Consider the following 22,679-nt stretch of genomic DNA (forward strand, 5'->3'; position numbering starts at 1 on the left):
GTGACTCCTCTGTTGACAGCGGTGGGGGAGGGGCTGGTCACGTGATTAGTAGCCCAGCCGTTAAACCGACCAAGCTCGAGCTCACCAGCGCGCGGGGCACAAAAGGCCCCGGATGATCGGTTGAGGTGAGAAGGGATCTCCGGGTTGGGGGTCTCACCGGGCGGCGTTTTCAACACCGACTTCGGGTAGTTGCTGTGACTCCGGACTCCGTGACCCGCAATCCCGGGACAGTCCTGCTCTCTTCCCTCTCTCTCAGCCCCACCATCCGTACACGGGCCCCGGGGAGCTTCCGGCTGATGAGGGAATGGGAACCGATGGGTCTCTCAGACAGAGCTGAGCTCCAGCTGTCTAAATGCAAGGATCGGGAACTCGGAGAAAGGGAACAAAATCTTTTACATCAGCTGTTGTGAAAATCACCTTTGTTCTGCCTCCAGTCACAAACAAGAGAAAATCTGCAGATGCTGGAAATCCGAGCAACACACACAAATTGCTGGAGGAACTCAGCATTAGTACTCTTTTCCATAGATGCTGCCTGGCCTGCTGAGTTCCTCCAGCATTTTGTGTCTGTTGCTTGTTCCACCTCCTCTTGTTCTGGACTTTCTACCCGTGAGAACATGTTTTGTCCCACTCTCTCTGGGTACATAATGATATCAAACACCTTTGTCCTGGGCAACAAGTAGCTTTCACATCACAAATGTGCCAGACTCCAATGAGACAGACTACTGCCCTTCCCTTCATATTCATTGGCATTGCCATCACTGAGTTCACCACCGTCAGTCACCTGGGGGAGGGTTCAGGGGAAATATTTATGTACAATACAGAAACTGGTATTATCTGTGTGTACTGTGGTGATGCAAAAGTTACTGGAGAATTTGCAAGTGGGAAGAAATGGAGTGATATTTAGAAATCTGACTTTTTATAGCATCATTTAGCAAGCAAACCAGATATGGACAGTGTGCAAAAGCTGTGGTGAGAAAATCCTTCATTACCCACTACAGGCCCGCTACATCGGTTATGTGAGAGTGCAGATGAACTTGATCAAACCTAGAGGACATCAAAGGTTTTATTAACAGTGATTTGCTAGCTGTTAAAATGAATAGCTCAAAATATAAAATTTAGTGCCCACACATTGTCACCAGGCAAAAAATTGCACAGCACAAGATTTTTCCGCACACTAGTCATTACAAATTAGAGGGGAGTCCTCCAGTGTCCCCGATGCCCTCACCTACAAGATGTGCATCCAGCTGCAGCTTGTAACCCTGCACTTTAAATAGTTGGAACTTGAAATGGATGAATTCTGGATCATCTAGGAGTCGGAGGGGGTGATAGATATGACATGAAGAGAGGTGAGTTACACCCAAGGTGCAGGACACAGGAAACTGGGTGAGAGTCAGGAAGGGGAATGAGGGTAAACAGCCATTGCAGGAGACTCTTGTTGCCATCCCCCACAACAACAGGTAGACCACTTTAGAAACTCTTGGTGGGGATTACCTGACTGACCAAAGTCAAAGGGATGATAGGGGATTTGTTAGTTGGGGAACAGAACTAAAAGGGGTTGAATATCCTAATGGTAAGGCTTGCTGGTGCATACCTGTGGGGTGGGTGGTTAAACTGAAGTTACAGGGAATATTGGAGCCAGAATGATAGAACAGATAGTGAAGGGGGTGAATTGAATTGAATTGACTTTATTACTTTCATCCTTCATATACATGAGGAGTAGAAATCTTTGCATTACGTCTTCATCTAAATGTGCAATTTATAGTAAATTATAATAATTAATATGTACAACAGGGCATTCAGTGTAACATAGAAATACAATTGTACCAGCATGAATGAATCAGTCTGATGGCCTGGCGAAAGAAGCTGTCCTGGAGCCTGCTGGTCCTGGCTTTTATGCTGTGGTAGTGTTTCCCGGATGGTAGCAGCTGCAACATTCTGTGGTTGGGGTGACTCAGCTCCCCAATGATCCAATGGGACCTTTTTACACAATAATGTTAATATCCTGGATAGGGGAAAGTTCACATATACAGTTGGGCTGGGCTGTCTGCACCACTCTCTGCAGAGTCCTGCGACTGAGGGAAGTATTGTTCCCATCTCAGGCAGTGATGCAGACTCTCAGGATGCGCTCAATTGTGCCCCTGTAGAAAGTTCTTGGGATTTGAGGAGCCATACCAAACTTCTTCAACAGTCTGAGGTGAAGGAGGCGCTGTTGTGCCTTTCTCACCACACAGCCAGTATGAACAGACCAGGTGAGATCCTTGGTGATGTTTATGTTAAGGAATTTGAAGTTGTTCACCCTTTCAACAGCAGATCCATTGATGTCTCCATTTCTCTGTAGTCCACAACCAGCTCCTTTGTTTTTTGCAAGATTGAGGGAGAGGTTGTTTTCTTGACACCAGACAGATGTTGTTCAGACCTCAGGGAAAGTCAGTAATCAAAAGGTTGAGCATGGCGCAGTGACTCTCCTAAGCTGTCTATATCACAATGCAAGAAGCATCGTAGCAGAAGCCAGATGAGCCCAGGACAGGGAATTATGATATTGTAGCCGTTACTGGGAGTTGTTTGCACCCAACAGTGAGGGATTTAGAGGAACAAATTTGTAGAGAGATCGCAGACTATGCCAAGAAACAAGGGTTGAGATTGTAAGCAATTTAAAATTTCCATATATTGACTAGGACCCCACACCATAAAAGGACAAAATGGAGTAGAGCTTGTCAAATGTGCCCTTAATCAGTACGTAGAATTTCCAATGTAGAAATGTGGAATAAGCTATTAGGAAATGATCCAGAGAGAGTGACAGAAATTACTGTATGGGAACACTTTGTATCCAGTGATCATAATGCCATGAGATTTTTTTTTAGCTGTCTTCTGTTGGTTTTTAAAAGTTTCCCAATATTTTTTGTTCTTTCTGCCCTCTCTTTGGCTTTTATGTTGGTTTTGACTTCTCACTTCAGCCACGGTTGTGTCCTCCTGCCTTTAGAGTGCTTCACTGGGATGTATCTGCCGTGCACTCAGCTCCCGAATTGCTGCCAGAAACTCCAGCCACTGCTGCTCCATTGTCACTCCTACCAGTTTCCCCTTCCAGTCAAGTTTGGACAGCTTCTCTGTCAAAGAAGTTTGGAGAAGTTCAGTGCAGAAACAGGCCACTTGTCCCATCTAGACAATGCTGAAAATATTTAAGCCGTCTAAAGCAACTACCTGCACCAGCACCATCGCCTTCCACACCCTACCATCCAGGTACCTATCAAACTTCTCTTAATGGTGAAATCGACCTCACGTGCACCACTTGTGCTGACATCTCATTCCACACTCTCAGGACCATTTCAGCGAACAGCTTTTCCAAATGTTCCTGTGAAATTTTCACCTTCCCCTCTTACCCATGTCCTCTGGTTGTCATCCCACCCAATCTCAGTGGAAGAAGCTGCTTGCATTTACACTATCTATACCCTCATAATATTGTATACTTCTAACAAATCCTCAAAGCAATGTATAATTTCCTTGTTTATGTTTAGAGCCTTTTTTAGGTGTATAAGATGATGAGGGGTATTGATCGTGTGGATAGCCAGAGGCTTTTCCCAGGGCTGAAATGGCTAACGTGAGGGGCATAGTTTTAAGCTGCTTGGAAATAGGTACCGAAGGGAAGGCAGGGGTAAGTTTTTTTACACAGAGAGTGGTGGGTGTGTGGAATGCACTGCCAGCAGTGGTGGTCGAGGCAGATACAATAGGGTCTTTTAATAGCCTCTTAGATAGGTACATGGAGCTCAGTAAAATAGAGGTCCATGTGCTAGGGAAATTCTAGGCAGTTTCTAGAGTAAATTTCATGGTTGGCACAACATTGTGGGCTGAATGGCCTGGAATATGCTGTAGATTTCCATGTTCTATGTTGAACAGCGAAATAACCTTGGCTATCCTACAATCCTCTGATAACACCCCTGTCACTAAGGATGATTTAATTATCTCCGCTAGGGCCCTGACAATTTCTGCAGTTGCCTACCGTAGGGTCCGAGGGAGCACCTTGCCATGCCCTGGCGATTTATCCATGCTGATCTGCCTCAGGATAGCAAACATCTCCTCTTTTTTAATCTGTACAGGGTCCATGATGTTAATGCCGCTTTTCCACACTTCCACAGGCTCTGTGTCCATCTCCTGGGTAAAGGAAAAGGAAAGGTACATTGCATCCGGAGTTTCTCCGGTTAGCGGGCGATTCCCTCTACGCCTCTCTGACGTAGTGGGGAACCGCGTACGAGGCAAGTTACAGCGGTGGTTTGCCATTGCCTTCTGCTGGGTGAGTTTCCAAAGAGATCACCAGCTCGTAACCCAGCACGGATGGAAAGCGTGCAGGGGAGCCGGCTGGATTCGAACTCGGGACCTTTCATCCCAAAGTCCGTCACTGATGCCACTACGCCACCAACCGTGTCTCTCCTGAGTAAATAGAGGTGAAAAAAAATATTTCCCATCTGCTTTGGTTCCAAACATGCATCGCCAACTTTGTCCCTTGTAATCCTTTTGCTCTTAATCTATCTCTAGAATCCCTTAGAATTGTCCTTCATCTTTTCTGCAAGGCCAGCCATCCTGATTTATTTCTTATGTGTTCTCTTGCATTTCTTATACTCCATAAGAACCTACCTGCCTATCCCTGTTATGCAACTCCATTTTGCGCTTCACCAGGGTCTCAATATCTCTTGAAAACCAAGGATCCCCACAGTTTCTATCTTTACCTTTTATTCTAACAAGCACATACCCGCTTTGTACTTTCAAAGTTTTGCTTTGAAAGCCTCCCATTTACCAAGCACACCTTTGCCATAAAGTAGCCTGTCCCAGGCCACCGTTGCCAGATTCTAGTGCCATAATTCCAGGTGTTGATCTATGCCCTGAACCCATCCGCCTTTCCTACACTGCTCCTTGTATTGAAATATACAGGCCTCAGCATATTCACTGCACCATGCTCAACTTTTACATTCCTGACTTTGTCTGAGGACTGAACAGCACTATCTCCACAACACCTGCACTCTCTGTTCTGTTATTAGAACATAAAACATAGAATAGTACAGCACAGTACAGGCCCTTCGGCCCACGATGTTGTGCCGACCCTCAAACTCTGCCTCCCATACAAACCCCCACCTTAAATTCCTCCATATACCTGTCTAGTAGCCTCTTAAACTTCACTAGTGTATCTGCCTCCACCACTGACTCAGGCAGTGCATTCCACGCACCAACCACTCTCTGAGTAAAAAACCTTCCTCTAATATCACCCTTGAACTTCCCAGCCCTTACCTTAAAGCCATGTCCTCTTGTATTGAGCAGTGGTGCCCTGGGGAAGAGGCGCTGGCTATCCACTCTATCTATTCCTCTTATTATCTTGTACACCTCTATCATGTCTCCCCTCATTCTCCCTCTCTCCAAAGAGTAAAGCCCTAGCTCCCTTAATCTCTGATCATAATTCATACTCGCTAAACCAGGCAGCATCCTGGTAAATCTCCGCTGTACCCTTTCCAATGCTTCCACATACTTCCTGTAGTGAGGCGACCAGAACTGGACACAGTACTCCAAGTGTGGCCTAACCAGAGTTTTGTAGAGCTGTATCATTACAACGCGACTCTTAAACTCTATCCCTCGATTTATGAAAGCTAACACCCCTTAAGCTTTCTTAACTACCCCATCCACCTGTGAGGCAACTTTCAGGGATCTGTGGACATGTACCCCCAGATCCCTTTGCTCCTCCACACTACCAAGTATCCTGCCATTTACTTTGTACCCTGCCTTGGAGCTTGTCCTTCCAAAGTCTACCACCTCACACTCCTCCGGGTTGAACTTCATCTGCAACTTCACAGCCCATTTCTGCATCTTATCAATGTCTCTCTGCAATCTTTGACAATCGTCTACACTATCTACAATACCACGAACTTTGTGTCATCTGCAAACTTGCCAACCCACCCTTCTACCCCCACATCCAGGTCATTAATAAAAATCACGAAAAGTAGAGGTCCCAGAACAGATCCTTGTGGGACAGCACTAGTCACAATCCTCCAATCTGAATGTACTCCCTCCACCACGACCCTCTGCCTTCTGCAACCAAGCCAATTCTGAATCCACCAGGCCAAACTTCCCTGGATCCCATGCCTTCAGACTTTCTGAATAAGCCTACAGTGTGGAACCTTATCAAATGCCTTACTAAAATACATATAGATCACATCCACTGCAATACACTCATCTATATGCCTGGTCACCTCCTCAAAGAACTCTATCAGGCTTGTTAGACACGATCTGCCCTTCACAAAGCCATTCTGACTGTCCCTGATCAGACCATGATTCTCTAAATGCCCAGAGATCCTATCTCTAAGAATCTTTTCCAGCAGCTTTCCCACCACAGACGTAAGGCTCACTGGTCTATAATTACCCGGACTATCCCTACTACCTTTTTTGAACAAGGAGATAACATTCGCCTCCCTCCAATCCTCCGGTACCATTCCCGTGGACAACGAAGACATAAAGATCCTAGCCAGAGGCTTAGCAATCTCTTCCCTCACCTCGTGAAGCAGCCTGGGGAATATTCCATCAGGCCCCGGGGACTTATACATCCTAATGTATTTTAACAACTCCAACACCTTCTCTCCCTTAATATCAACATGCTCCAGAACATTAACCTCACTCATATTGTCCTCAGCATCATCAAGTTCCCTCTCATTGGTGAATACCGAAGAGAAGTATTCATTGAGGACCTCGCTCACTTCCACAGCCTCCAGGCACATCTTCCCAACTTTATCTCTAATCGGTCCTACCTTCACTCCTGTCATCCTTTTTTCCTTCATATAGTTGAAAAATGCCTTGGGGGTTTCCTTTGCCCTACAACCCAAGGCCTTCTCCTGCCCCCTTCTTGCTCTTCTCAGCCCCTTCTTAAGCTCCCTTCTTGCTTCCCTATATTCCTCAATAGACCCATCTAAACCTCATGTATGCTGCCTTCTTCCACCTGACTAGATGTTCCACCTCACTTGTCACCCATGGTTCCTTCACCCTACCATTCTTTATCTTCCTCACCGGGACAAATTTATCCCTAACATCCCGCAAGAGATCTCTAAACATCGACCACATGTCCATAGTAAATTTCCCTGTAAAAACATCAACCCAATTCACACCTGCAAGTTCTAGCCTTATAGCCTCATAATTTGCTCTTCCCCAATTAAAAATTTTCCTGCCCTCTCAGATTCTATCCTTTTCCATGATAATACTAAAGGCCAGGGAGCAGTGGTCACTGTCCCCCAGATGCTCACCCATTGAGAGATCTGTGACCTGACCCGGTTCATTAACTAGTACTAGATCTAGTATGGCATTCCCCTTAGTCGGCCTATCCACAAACTGTGACAGGAATCCGTCCTGGACACACTTAACAAACTCTGCCCCATCTAAACCCTTGGAACTACTCAGGTGCCAATCAATATTAGGGAAGTTAAAGTCACCCATGATCTCAACCCTGTTATTTTTGCACCTTTCCAAAATCTGCCTCCCAGTCTGCTCCTCTGTATCTCTGCTGCTATCAGGGGGCCTATAGAATACCCCCAGTAGAGTAACTGATCCCTTCCTGTTCCTGACTTCCACCCATACTGACTCAAAAGAGGATCCTGCTACATTACCCACCCTTTCTGTAGCAGTAATACTATGCCTGACCAGTAATACCACCCCTCCTCCCCTTTTTCCACCCTCTCTATCCCTTTTAAAGCACTGAAATCCAGGAATATTGAGAATCCATTCCTGCCCTGGTGCCAGCCAAGTCTCTGTAATGGCCACTACATCATAATTCCATGTATGTATCCAAGCTCTCAGTTCATCGCCTTTGTTCCTGATGCTTCCTGCATTGAGGTACACACATTTCAGCCCTTCTACCTTACTGTCTTTACACCGTTTATTCTGCTTCTCTTTCCTCAAAGCCTCTCTATATGTTAGATCTGGCTTTACTCCATGCACTTCTTTCACTGCTCTATCACTCCGGGTCCCATCCCCCTCGCAAATTAGTTTAAACTCTCCCGAACCATGCTAGCAAACCTACCTGCAAGGATATTGCTCCCCCACGAGTTCAGGTGCAACCCATCCAATCTGTACAGGTCCCACCTTCCCCAGAAGAGATCCCAATGATCCAAAAATCTAAAACCCTGCTCCCTGCACCAACTCCTCTGCCACACATTCAACTGCCATCTCCTCCAATTCTTACCATCTCTGTCACGTAGCAGTGGCAGCAATCCTGAGAATGTCATCCTTGAGGTCCTGTTCTTCAGCCTTCTGCATGGTTCCCGAAACTCACATTTCAGGACCTCATCCCTCTTCCTGCCTATGTCGTTGGTCCCAACATGTATCACGACTTCTGGTTGCTTTCCCTCTCGTACCAGGATGTCGTGCACCTGGTCAGAGACATCCCGGACCCTGGCACCCGGGAGGCAACAAACCATGCGGGTCTCCTTTTCATGTCCACAATATCTCCTGTCTGCTCCCCTGACTATAGAGTCTCCAATGACGACAGCTCTCCTCTTCTCCATCCCACGCTTTGCACCACCGGGTCAGACTCAGTGCCAGAGGCCCTGCCACCGTGGCTCACACCTGGTCGGTTGTCCCCGACAACAGTATCCAGGACAGTAAACTTATTATTCAGGGGAATGGCTACAGGGGTGCTCTGCACTACCTGTCTGCTCACCTTCGCTTTCCCCCCTCTGACTGTCACCCAACGACCTGCTTCTGACAGCCTAGGTGTGACTACCTCCATGTAGCTCTCATCTATGACTGCCTCATTCTCTCCTATGTGTAGAACGTCATCCAGCTGTTGCTCCAGATTCCTTACACGGTCTTCCAGATCACTCAGCCATATGCACTTCTGGCAGATGTGACTCTCCGGGAGAGGGGCGTTCCCCCAAGGCTGCCACATCTCACATGGGAGGCACATTACCATCTCAGGAGACATTGAAAAGACTAACTGCGAGCAAGCTGGTCCTCCGCCTCTTCTCGTCGAAGCCACTCGAGTCAAAGCCTCAAAGCTCCACTCCTTCACTGGCCCACTCACTCACTGTCCGCTTTGCTTGAGCTACCCGTCTATTTATCTGGTTAAGCTTTTCAAAATACTTGGTCACCTGTCCTCAACTGCCCAATCAGCTGCTTTCTGCTGAGTCTGAGCTATTCAAATCTTGACTGTCTAATCAACGGCTTTCTGCTGATCAATTTAAATCTTGATTGACTTGACTGCACAGCCCAACTGCCCAAAACTGCCAGAATCTCTCGAGTCAAAGCCTCAAAGCTCCACTCCTTCACTGGCACGCTCACTCACTGGCTGCTTTCCACAGGTTCCCATTCCCCCTTCAACTTTAGTCTTACCCCACCTCCCACCTCTTACCCCACCTCCCACCATACAGCTCTATCACTCCTTTGGCTTTCCTCGCCCAAATCAATAAAAACAAGGAGGTGCACACCAGGTACAGGAAGACAGGAACAGTTGGGGTACTTATGAAGTACAGGAAATTCAAGTGAACACTTATGAAAGAAATAAAAGAAGGCATGAGATTGCCCCTGCAGACAAGGTGAAGGAAAATTCTCATGGATTCTGCAGATATGTTCAGAGGTAAAAGATTGCAAGGGAAAAAATTAATCCTGTGGAAGATCAGAATGGTAATCCATATGAGGAGACAAAACAGATGGGGGAGATCTTTTCTGCATCTGTATTTACTCAGGAGATGGTCACAGGGTCTATAGAAATGAGGCAAAGCAGCATCAACTTCCTGGACCCTGCACAGATTACAGAGGTGGAGGTGTTTGCTGTCTTAGGGCAAATTAGCGTGGATCAATCCCCAGGGCCTGACAAGTTGTTCCCTGGGACTCTGCAGAAGACAAGTGCAGAAATTGTCGGGGCTCAAGCACAGATATTTAAATGATCCTTAGAGACTGGTGAGGCACTGGAGGATTGGAGGACAGCCAATGTTGTTCTGCTGTTCAAGAAAGGCTCTAAAAATAAACTAGAAATTATACGTTGGTGAGCCCGACGTCAGTAGTGAGAAAGTTATTGGAGACGGATGTACAAGTATTTGGATTGATGTGGACTGATTAAGGATAGACAGTATGGCTTTGTGCATGGTAGGTCATGTCTAACCAATCTTATAGAGTCTCTCGAGGAAGTTATCAGGAAAGTGGATGAAGGCAAGGCAGTGGGTGTTGTCTACATGGACTTTAGCAAAAGCACTCCACAAGTTCTCATATGGGAGGTTGGTCACGAAGGTTTAGTCACTCAGCATTCAAGATGAGATAGTAATTTGGATGAGTCACTGTCTTTGGGAGAAGCCAGTGTGTGGCAGCAGATGGTTGCCTCTCTGACCGGAGGCCTGTAACTAGTGGTGTGCCACAGGGATTAGAGCTGGATCTGTTGTTTGTAACCTATATCAGTAATCTGAATGTTAACATGGTTAGCTGGATCAGCAAATTTGTCGATGGCACCAAGAATGGGGTGTAGTGGACAGCGAGGAAGACTATCATGGCTTGCAGTGCGATCTGGACCAGATGGAAAAATGGGTGAAGAAATGCAAAATAGAATTTAATGGAGACAAGTGTGAGGTGTTGCATTTTGGTCTTACACAGGGAATGGTCAGGCACTGAGGAGTGCTGTAGAAGGAAGGGATCTGGGAATACAGGTCTATAATTCACTGAAAGTGGTGTCACAGTTAGATAGGGACAGAAAGAAAGATTTTGGCAAATTGGCCTTCATGAACCAAAGTACTGAGTACAGGAGATGGATGTTTTGTTGACATTGTACAAGACGATGGTGAGGTCTAATTTGGAGAATTGTGTGCAGTTTTGGTCAGCAACCTACAGGAAGATGTAAAAGAGGTTGAAAGAGTTCAGAGAAAATTCACAAAGGTGTTGCCAGGTCTGAAGGACTTGGGTTATAGGGAAAGATTAAACGGTCAGGACTTTATTCCTTGGAACGTAGAAGATTGAGTGGAGATTTGATGGAGTATATGACAATTATGAGGGTTATAGATAGGGTAAATGCAAGCTGGCTTTTACCACTGAGATGGTGTGGGACTACAACTGGAGGCCATGGGTTAAGGGTGAAAGGTGAAACGTTAAGGGGAACATGAGGGGAAACTTCTTCACATAGACAGTCATCCGGGTGTGGAATGAGCAGCCAGCACAAGTGCTGAATGCGAGCTCAATTTCAACATTTAAGAGGTTTATATACGTACCTGGATGGTAGGGGTATGGGAGTGGGCAGTTTAAATAGTTCAGCACAAACTAGATGGTCCAAAGGGCCTGTTTCTGTGTTGTAATTTTCTATGACTGTGACAAGAACCTGAAATAATACAAAAATTCATTCCAAGTCCTTTTAACAGCTGTGCAGACCAACCATTCATCTCAGCAGGAATTTTTTTATATGGCGTTAACACTGTGGCACTTTAAGTTAATCATACGTAAAAGAAAATCCCAAATGCATGTCAAGAAAAACTATTTGCGCGAGAGTGTTTCAGTTACTGTGGGGCCAGGCACCCATGCTGCTCAGCAGGAACAGGGAATAATACCAATGGAGAGAGTCAAACTGAGCCAAGTCACAGATTGGAGACGGCAGAAATGTCCCATTCTTATAGAGACAGGAAGAGCATCAGGGAATTGATGGCCATTCCAGATACCAGCACTGTGCCCAGTTAGAAGATGATTTCTCTGTCCAACTTGGGTTGAACCTCACTGTAACAGTATGATAGTTCAGCACAAACAAAAGGGCCTGTTTCTGTGTTGTCCTTTTCTGTGACAGTGAAAAGAACCTGAAATAATACAAAAATTCACTCTAAGTCCTTTTCACAGCTGTGTGGACCAACCATTCATCTCAGCAGGAATTTTTTATATGGCATTAAAACTTAAAACTGTGGCACTTTAAGTTAATAATACATAAAAGAAAATCCTCGCTGCACGTCAAGAAAGACTATTTGTGTGAAAGTGTTTCAGATATGATGGGGCCAGGCACCCATGCTGCTCAGCAGGAACAGGAAATAATACCAATGGAGAGAGTCAGACTGAGCCAAGTCACAAATTGGAGATGGCAGAAATGCCCCATTCTGATAGAGACAGGAAGAGCATCAGAGAGTTTGATGGTCATTCCAGATACCAGCACTGTGACCAGTCAGAAGATGATTTATCTCTCCAACTTGGGTTGAACCTCACTGTAACAGTGTGATACCAGATCAAACCTTGGCAACTCAAGCAATCTCATCTGAAATGTTGTCCTACACCCATTGATGGATTTTGTAAATCTTTTTACAGGTTAAAAACGAGGAGGAATTTGCTTCCAGCAATCTCAAACACGGCACACCAGTTTTGCTGACTCTGTCGAGATACCTAAGAAGTGGAGCAAGGGATCGACCATCCTTCCTGTTCAGACTGTGGGGAGGGATTCTCTCAGTCATCTGACCAACTGACACACCCGTCATCTTACACAGGAGAAAGGCCGTTCTCCTACTCAGACAATGGGAATGGATTCACTCGGTTATCTCAATTGAAGGTACATCAGCAAGTTCACACTGGGCAAGGCCATTCATCTGTTCTTTGTGTGAGAAAGGATACAGTCGGTCTTCCCACCTGCGGACACACCAGTCAGTTCACACTGGGTAGAGGCTGGTCATCTGCTGAATTTCTGGGAAAGGATTCACTGAGTCATCTAACCTAATGGCTCACCAGCGAGTTCACACTGGGGAGAAGCCATTCAGCTGCTCAGAATGTGGGAAAAGATTCACTCACTCTTCCGCCCTACTGGTACACCAGCGAGTTCACACTGGGGAGAAGCCGTTCACCTGCTCAGAATGTGGGAAGAGATTCACTCAGTCGTCCCACCTACAGAGTCATCAGCGAGTTCACACTGGGGAGAAGCTGTTCACCTGCTCAGAATGTGGGAAGAGATTCACTCGGTTATCCCACCTACAGAATCATCAGCGAGTTCACACTGGGGAGAAGCCGTTCACCTGCTCAGAATGTGGGAAGGAATTCACTCAGTCGTCCCACCTACAGAGTCATCAGCGAGTTCACACTGGGGAGAAGCCATTCACCTGCTCAGAATGTGGGAAGACATTCGCTCATTCATCCAACCTACAGAGTCATCAGCGAGTTCACACTGGGGATAAGCCGTTCACCTGCTCAGTCTGTGGGAAGAGATTCACTCGGTCATCCCACTTACAGAGTCATCAGCGAGTTCACACTGGGGAGAAGCCGTTCACCTGCTCAGAATGTGGGAAGGGATTCACTCAGTCATCCCACCTACAGAATCATCAGCGACTTCACACCGGGGAGAAGCTGTTCACCTGCTCAGAATGTGGGAAGGGATTCGTTCAGTTATCCAACCTACAGAGTCATCAGCGAGTTCACACTGGGGATAAGCCATTCACCTGCTCAGTCTGCGGGAAGAGATTCACCCACTCTTCCAGCCTACTGGTACATCAGCGAGTTCACACTGGGGAGAAGCTGTTCACCTGCTCAGTTTGTCCGAAGAGATTCAGTCGGTCAACCCACCTACAAAGTCATCAGCGAGTTCACACTGGGGAGAAGCCGTTCACCTGCTCAGAATGTGGGAAGAGATTCTCTGAGTCATCCCACCTACAGAGTCATCAGCGAGTTCACACTGGGGAGAAGCCATTCACCTGCTCAGAATGTGGGAAGAGATTTACTCAGTTATCCAACCTACAGAGTCATCATCGAGTTCACACTGGGGAGAAGCCATTCACCTGCTCAGTCTGTGGGAAGGGATTCACTCGGTTATCCGACCTACAGAGTCATCAACGAGATCAGACTGGGGAGAAGCCATTCACCTGCTCAGTCTGTGGGAAGAGATTCACTCGGTCATCCGATCTACAGAGTCATCAGCGGGTTCACACTGGGGAGAAGCCGTTCACCTGCTCAGTCTGTGGGAAGGGATTCACTCAGTCATCCAACCTACAGAGTCATCAGCGAGTTCACACTGGAGAGAAGCCATTCACCTGCTCAGTCTGTGAGAAGAGATTCACTCACTCTTCCGCCCTACTGGTACATCAGCGAGTTCACACCGGGGAGAAGCCGTTTACCTGCTCAGAATGTGGGAAGAGATTCACTCGATCATTCACCCTACAGAGTCATCAGCGAGTTCACACTGGGGAGAAGCCGTTCACCTGCAAAGAATGTGGGAAGGGATTCACTCAGTCATCCCAACTACTGGCACACCAGTCAGTTCACAATGGGGAGTGACCGTTGTTATGAATCCCTAGGTTTCATTTGCTGTGGGCTGTCATTCTAAGAGAGGGAGAGATTAAGGCGGATCAGTCTGACTTACATCTTGTTCACATCACTCGCAGCTTGTTTAGTTTTAACCGAGGACACTGACACTCAGAGTCAGGTGGAGATAAAGGAGGAAAAATGGAAGGTTCAAAACAAGGGAACGAGTGGCCATGGGTCACTGTTTAGAACTTTCCTATGCCCACAAGGGTGGGTTAATTATCGATTCAGCATACATTGAATGTGTGGTTGTCACCTCGTTTGATCCATTGGAGTGGATCTGATTTGGGGTATCCTGTGAAGACCACTTATGTGTTAACCCTTGCCTGGGTGTGGTGTGGTAATTCACTTGAAGACGATACCCCTTGTGACAAGTTACTTTTGGTGATAATTCGTATGTGGATTTGGAACAATGATGGATAAAATCTACAGCAACTGTTCTCTCGTTTTACCACCATGGATACTGTGGAATTTGACATAATTGCCTTCTCTCAACATTTACCCTGGATTACAAATATCTCTCTCTCATCACCTATTCTGTGATTGAACTGAACTTTCATACTTTACCGTCTCAAGACTCCAAGCCTTGTTTCCCCCGAGCTCAGTAGGCTGGGAGTTATATTTACACACATATGTACACATACCTCTGTTAACTATTGTTTATCTTGCTTAAGTTATTATATTAGAAGTAGATACTAATAAAGATAGTGGTTTTAACATCAAAACCAGACTCCAGGTGTAGTATATTGCTGCTGGTTCATTTCTAAAGCATTACGGTTCGTAAAAAAATTGGGGCCTGCGTCCTGGATATGAACAGATTTGGGGGCATATAGATTACTTCTCGACTTCATTGGTGAAATCCCTTTTGATTTATTTGTGTGTAGGAAATCAGAAGCAATGCATGTTGATAGATGTCTGGAAGCGCCAACCTCTGAGGCATTAGAGGATGCCAGAAGGATTGAGTTATTGAGTATTGCTGGAAGGTTAAAACTTGCTAAGATGAAATTGACAATGAGGAGGTCACAGATGCAGAGGATAATAGCTGAGTATTATGTATCTGAGGGTGTGTTTAAAGTGGAGGAGTTGGAGGTGTTTCCTGAAAGTAAACCTAGTGAGCTTGAGCTCCCATACAAGTTAGAAAAAATAAAGATGGAGGCCGTGGACAGGCGGAGGCTGTGGACAGGCAGATGCTGATTGAGGCTAGAGAGGCAGAAAAACAGAGAGGAAGCAGAAAGGTAGAGGATGTTCAAACTGAAAAAGATAGAGCAATTGCAGCAAAGAGGTCTAGCGTTAAACTCTGGTGATAAGTTTGAGGGCAGTCAGGAAGTTAAATTGGTACCCCCATTTGAAAAGGCAGAGGTTGATAAATACTTCCAGCAATTTGAGACAGTTGCTCAGAGTTTAAAGTGGCCAAAAGAGGGTTGGCCCATTCTCTTACAAAGTGTAATTAAGGGGAAGGCTCAGCAAGCCTATTCTGCTTTGACAGTTGTTGAAGCAGCTGATTATGACATAGTGAAACAGGCTGTGCTCAAAGCTTATGAGTTGGTCCCAGAAGCATACAGGCAAAAGTTTAGAAATTTGAGGAAATCTGTGAACCAGATTTATATGGAATTTGCTAATGAGAAGTTTGTGTGCTTTGACCGCTGGTGCACATATAAAAATGTTAAGTGGTGATTTTAACAGCTTGAAAGAGTTGGTTTTAATTGAAGAATTCAAAAGGTGCATCCTTGATTTAGATTTAGATGAAAAGGACGCTGCCACTTTGCAGGAGTCTGCTAGATTAGCAGATGAGTTTGTTTTAACTCATCACGTTAAGTTTACCCAGAATAAGAGCTTCCAAAAGAATAGCAAGGATAACCAGGGTAAACCAGAAATTAAAGCTGGGACTCGTAACAAGAGTGAGGATGAAGGGAAGCAGTTGAAGGAGAAATATTCTGGTCTTACTTGTTACTATTGTAAGAAAGCTGGTCATATGGTGGCTATTTGTTCTGTCCTGAAGAAGAAAAAGGAAAAGGAGGCAGTCCCACATGCCTGTGATCAGTATGTTGAAGCACCTATAAACCCACAGGGTTCTGAACATTCTGTTGAGGCTCAGTTAAGGACTGAGAGGTCTGACTGAGTTAAGAAGGGATTCCATCATTTTATGTCAGATGGGTTTGTATTAGTAATGGAAGGGTCAACCCCGGTACCAGTGAAAATTCTTTGAGATATTGTGGCTTTTCAGTCACTTCCATGAGACAGCGTTCTAAAGTTTGGTGATGAGATGTACAATGATGAGGTAAATCTTATTAAAGGCATTGGGGGCAGCATTGTTTCTGTGCCATTGCACAAGGTAACTTTACAGTCAGGGTTTGTTTCGGGACCTGTTAAGATTGGATTATGCTCCAGTTTACCAGTGGAAGATGTTACTTTGCTGTCAGGGAATGACCTGGCAGATGGTATAGTTGTTCCTACAGTGCAGTTGACAGCTAAGCCAACCACTGACAACCCACAGATGGATTTTAACATTTATCGCAGTAATTCGAAGTATGGCTAAAATGTCTGCCAATGCAGACGGTTCTGTGCAGCATGATTCTGATACCCATGATAGCCAAAATCAGGTTGACCAGGATTCAGGTTATGATGACTTGTCAGGGACCTTTCAGCCTTCATTGTTCCAACAGGATTCAGGTAGTAAGTCTGATGAGAAAGATTTATCCCTGTCTAGGAAGGAGTTTATAGCAGAACAGAACTGAGACCCTGAGATTGAAGCTTTATAAGAAACATCTCTCTCAGATGATTGGATTAAGAAAATGTCAGTAGGGTATTATCTCAAGGATGGAGTGTTAATGAGGAAGTGGAGGCCACCTGCTATACCTGCGAGTGAGGAATGGGCAATTGTTCACCAAGTTGTAGTTCCTAAAGTTCATAGGACTGAAATTTTAACTTTGGCCCACAGTATGCCCTTCGGTGGCCATTTCGGAGTGAATAAAACTGTAAACAGGATTATGAAAGAAGTTTACCGGCCGAATTTGAGGAAAGATATTGTGACCTTTTGCAGAACCTGTCACACTTGTCAAGTTGTGGGTAAACCTAATCAGGTTACCCCAGTGGCCCCACTCCGGCCTATACCTGCATTCGGAGAACCCTGTTCCAAAGTTATAGTGGATTGTGTTGGCCCGTTGCCAAAGACTAAAGCTGTCCATCAGTATTTGGTAACTATTATGTGTACTGCATCCAGATTCTCAGAGGCAATACCTCTCAGAAATATTAAAGCTAAAACTGTGACGAAGGCTCTTAACAAGTTTTTTACTTTATTTGGTTTGCCTGAAGAAATCCAATGTGATCAAGGAAGTAATTTTACATCTGGATTATTCCAGCAGGTAGTTTATGAACTGGGAGCTAAACAAATTACATCGTCTGCGTACCATCCGGAATCAAAAGGGCCTTTAGAAAGATTTCATTCTACCCTCAAAACAATGATTAAGACGTACTGTGTTGAAAATGGAAAAGACTGGGATGAAGGAATACATTTGCTTTTGTTCACAGTAAAGGCTGATTTATACTTGTGCGTTCGGGATACGCCGTATCCTACACCATAGGCCCAATTTAATTTTTGCGTAGCCCTCCGCCGTAGGGAGCATGCGTAGTTGTGACTGCATCGCTCTGCACTTCACCACCAAAACGCAAGTTGGCGGTGGTGTTTCTCTAACACTGTTGAGCTTCTTCATGAAAGACATGGACGAGGAAATGCATTTCAAATATTTTCCCATGTCGGCAGGTAGACTTGACGATTTGGTTCATTGTCTCCAACCATTTATTTCGCATCAGTGTACTGACAAGGTGGAGAAAAGCAACCAGAAATGCGATGCTACCAAGCGGACCAATCACAGTTGTTGCAGTCTGCGTCACCGCGACGCGAGTTACTTTTTTGAGGAGGTACACATCACCCTACGGCGCAGGGTACATGGTGCCTACGGTGTACATTTGATGCACAAGTATAAATCAGGCTGAAGAGAGTCGGTACAGGAATCACTGGGCTTTAGTCCATTTGAACGTATTTGGTCATCGAGTGAAGGGACCTTTGACCTTGTTAAAGAAACAGTGGATTGATGGGGAGGTATATGTTAATTTGTTAGACTATGTTTTCAAGTTCAAAAATAAACTACACCAAGCCTGTCGTCTAGCGAGACAAAACTTAAAGATTTCTCAAAACAAAATGAAGTGTTGGTTTGATAAGCGGACCAAAACAAAAGAAAATACATGGTGGGGGATAATGTTGACAAATCGTCTTCAGGCGAAATTCAATGGACTGTATGAAATAGTCTCTCAAATTAATGATGTGAATAATGTTATTAAAACACACGACTGACGTAAGCTAACACGGGTGGTACACATCAATATGATAAAGCCTTATTCTGACGAGCAGGCACCATCAGTGAATGTTGTCAAACATATAAATCTGACAACCCTGAGAATGAAACAATTGACTCGTCTGAAACTTTACACAAGCCAAATATGGTTCTGGTTAGGCTAATGAACTTGGTTGTTCTCGAAAATATTGACAACAAGTTGGCTCATCTGCAGCCAAAGCAACAACAGCTGAAGGAATTAATTTTGAAATTTAAGGATTTATTTCCCAATGTTCCCAAGCAAACCACGGTCGCAGTACATGACGTAGATATTGGTCAAGCCAAACCGATTAAACAACACCCATATCGCATGAACGTAGAAAAGTGTAAATTGGCTGAGCAGGAAATTGAATATATGCTGAAAATGGTATTATTAGCCCTTCAACATCAAATTGGACCTCATCCTGCGTTATTGTGCCCAAACCTGATGGTAGAGTTAGATTTTGCACTGACTATAGGAAGGTAAATGCAGTAACAAAATCAGATGCCTATCCTATCCCTAGGGTGGATGATTGCATCGATAAGGTTGGAAAAGTTAATTTCTTACAAAGATTGATCTGTTGAAAGGGTATTGGTGTGTTCCATTGACGGACTGAGGTAGAGAAATTTCTGCATTTGTGACACCTGTGTTGTATGAATATGCAATTTCTCTGCAGCCATAATGCTTTGTTACAGTTATTGTTTTGTCGTATATCAGCTCAATGTACCATAGTAATGTATCGATCTGTGTGGATGGTAGGTCAGGCAAGATTTTCACTGTAGCTCAGTACGTGATAAGAATAAACAAATTCCCCATTTTAATTGTGTGGAAATATTAGACAGGCTGAGCTTCTGCTTTGGAAGCACAGCGGGAAACTTAACTCAACTGAGGAACACAAATAAATAGAAAAGGCTTCAATCTCACATTACGATCTGCGGTAACTGGGATTAGGCGACCGGTGGTGGGTCTCCCAGACCAATTATCAGAATCAGGTTTAATAGCACTGGCAGATGTCATGTAATTTGTTGTCTCTGCAGCAGCAATAGAACCTAATTCATAACAATAGATTTTAATCATTGTGATTTAAAATAAGAATATACATATTAAATAGTTAAATTATATAAGTAGTACAACATAAATATTTTTTAAATGTAATACTGTAAACTATTTTAATTGTGTGGAACTATTTGACTGACTGGGTTGTTGCTTTGGAAATTCTGGAGTGAAGCTGAAGTAAACCATACACATTTATGAGAAGCTCAGATAAATAGAAAAGGCTAAATTCTCACATAAATGGGTCAGACATTCAGAAACATTGGCTGCACTTCAGTAGGTAAAAACAGTGGAATGAGGCCTAGTCCCAGGCCTCAGCACAGTGGTTATGGTCTGAGGTCTGGGACTTGGTGAGAGAAAGCATTCGGCATGGACTAGAAGGGCCGAGATGGCCTGTTTCCGTGCTGTAACTGTTATGTGGTAATATGGAAACATGCTGAAAATATTGCAGAAAAATCATTGTCCACCCACAACGAGAGGACGTGACAGATCCGGATCTCACTGACTTGTCTGAACAGGCAAAAGATGAAGCTACACGTACACGTAGAGCAGTGAACTACAGATGATGCAGGTCTGTGGAAAAACGTGAACAGGAAATGGGATCACATGACTGGTGGAGGGTCTCCCACCTGAACCGGTGACTCTGCTCCTCGCCCCTCACACGCTGCCCGAACCATCCGCTACATTTCCCACATTATTCCATATTTACACCAGATCTATTTTTACTTTTTCCCTCCAGATCTTCCCTGTCCCTTACCCTCCACCCCCAGGTCACAGAGTGACGGGCTCGATTCCCATCCCGGTCCAACACACAATTCAGACCCAAAACGGAAATGTGCAGTTTTCATTTAAATCTGTCCATGTTTATAAACACTCATTTCTATTCACATTCCTCCAGCCTCACTGGACAGGAACACTGAAACATCAAGTGAGAAACAGCAGGAGGTGGCCATTCAGCCCCTCTAACCATCAACAAGATGAAGGCTGCTCTCCCATCTCAGCCACATGTTTCTGCCCGATCCTCATTTCCTCGATCCCTTCGGTCTCCACACATCTGCCGGCCGCTGTTTTATGTCAGGACGATCACCGAGTCTTCACCGGCCTCTGTGGTGGGGATTTACAGACATTCACCACCCTCGGAGTGGAGACATTTCCCCTCATCTCAGTCCCGGACAGTCCATCCCCTTTTTCAGAGACTGGGATCCCTGGTTCAGCCGGTAATGATGTTGTGCATTTCAATGTGTTCACCTCTCAGTCCACGATTCTCTAAATGAAAGGGTTATCACATTTGATCTTTCTTCATATGATGACCCCACCACTCCGGGGATCAGTCTGGTGAATCTTCATTGCACTCTCCATAACAAATACTCTCCAACCTCTTTGTTAATCCTCTATGGAATTAATTTCCATCTTCTGCAGCCCCGTGTTGCCCCAACCACTCACCTCCCACCCCGTCACTATTTCCACCTTCCCACCTCCCCCTCACCTGGATCCACCTCTCACTCCCCAGCTCTTGCCCCATCCCCACCCCTCACCTCTTTTCTCGGACTATTTCCCGTCCACTCTCAGTCCAGAGGGAGGGTCTCGGCCCGAAATGTTGACGGTCCATTTCCCTCCACAGATGCTGCCCGACCCACTGAGTTCCTCCGGCAGTTTGTTCTTTGGTCTGTGTGACCCGTGTTAGTGTGGGGAGCGGGATTTTACACCATATTCCCGGTACAGTCTCAACAAAACACAAATAATTGTCACTTTGCCCGGACCATCGGCCCCGCTTGCAGGGCAACAGTCTGCCGGTGTTTGCCCCCCAATGTGGTGAATCGCCACCACCGTGGGCTCAGACATTTCCACAGATGAGCCCCTCCTGTCCCCACCGGGACAAACATCCTGTCCGCCCCCTCTCTCCCCGTCTTCATCCTCTCCCTCCCCGGGGAACCGGCATCAAACCGACGGGCCGAGCGGTCTCCTCCTACCTCTCAGCGACACATCAGACTCCGGCCGCAGGAGACGCTTCACAAACGCCCCAACTTCCCTCGGAGGGAAATGGAAATAAATCAGAAAGCGGACATTTACTTTGACGGTTGTCCCGCCGTGACGGAAAGTCCGGGAGACGGTGTCATCGGGGGTAACGCCCTCTCGGCTGATCCGCCTCCGCTATTGGCTGGAAGCAGTGATTGACATCGCTTCCCACCATTGGGAATACCGCAGCGCCTACTCCTCTGTTGACAGCGGTGGGGGAGGGGCTGGTCACGTGATTAGTAGCCCAGCCGTTAAACCGATAAAGCTCGAGCTCACCAGCGCGCGGGTGACGTAAGACACGGCGCACGTGCTGACAGATCCCGCTGTGGGGAGCCCATGTGTGACGTCAGGAGCGTGGATGCGCCTGTGTGACGTCACCTGTGGGGGAGGGCTCGTATTTAAAAACACCTGAATGGACGGTTCTGATGATTTCGGTGGGACAACAACATTAATCACGGGTTTCATCACTGAATCCAGTGTTGTGAGATGTAAAGTCCCCTGTTATGTGTCCGGCTGTGCCGTGTTGTTGGTGGAGTGGGCAGCCTGGTGTTTGTCTCCATCGGGTCACAACACCAGAATTGCCAGCGGGGTCCACACACAGTGTATTAGTCAACAGAAAACCTCTCGTCCCTGCAGTCTCTGTCTCCTGGTAAACTCAACACCCTGACAATGTGGACCATAGACACCCCTTCCTCTCAGAGTCAGGGGATCACTCAGACAGCTGATCACTGAGAGGAATTATATTTATTGGTCATTAAAGTTCACCCAGATTGGTTTGGATGGATTTGATGTGGAGTTCGGGGTGTCACAGTGAAAGGGCCGGACGGCCGAACTCTCTCCGTTGTCCAAACATCTTTCCAGGTGAGGCGACACTGCACCTGTGAATCTGTGAATATATATATGAATAGGGCTTCTTACAATGTCAAGCACTAAACCAAGATGAAAGAAATTTATGAATTCCAGAGCTCCACAGAAATGTAGTGATA

At 45.7% G+C, this 22,679-nt stretch overlaps 2 protein-coding genes and 1 long non-coding RNA gene across 3 annotated transcripts in view; 1 reads left to right on the forward strand and 2 right to left on the reverse strand.

The window, feature by feature from the left end:
- LOC140208309 (uncharacterized) overlaps window positions 1-22,679 on the reverse strand; it is a 292,599-nt gene that overhangs the window by 117,557 nt on the left and 152,363 nt on the right. The gene's annotated exons all lie outside the window — the stretch shown is intronic.
- Window positions 1-22,679, forward strand: part of LOC140208308 (uncharacterized) — a 49,065-nt gene that overhangs the window by 13,279 nt on the left and 13,107 nt on the right. Inside the window, 1 exon segment of the mRNA XM_072276897.1 lies at window positions 12,670-13,704. Within this exon segment, the coding sequence (XP_072132998.1) occupies window positions 12,670-13,704 (1,035 nt within the window).
- Window positions 1,666-4,284, reverse strand: LOC140208319 (uncharacterized). Its single transcript, XR_011888729.1, has 2 exons — window positions 3,995-4,284; window positions 1,666-3,104 (listed from the first exon to the last, which is right to left on the reverse strand). It is a non-coding gene; the product is annotated as an uncharacterized lncRNA (long non-coding RNA).

This window comes from Mobula birostris, chromosome 13, assembly GCF_030028105.1.
Source record: "Mobula birostris isolate sMobBir1 chromosome 13, sMobBir1.hap1, whole genome shotgun sequence".
NCBI lineage: Eukaryota > Metazoa > Chordata > Chondrichthyes > Myliobatiformes > Myliobatidae > Mobula > Mobula birostris.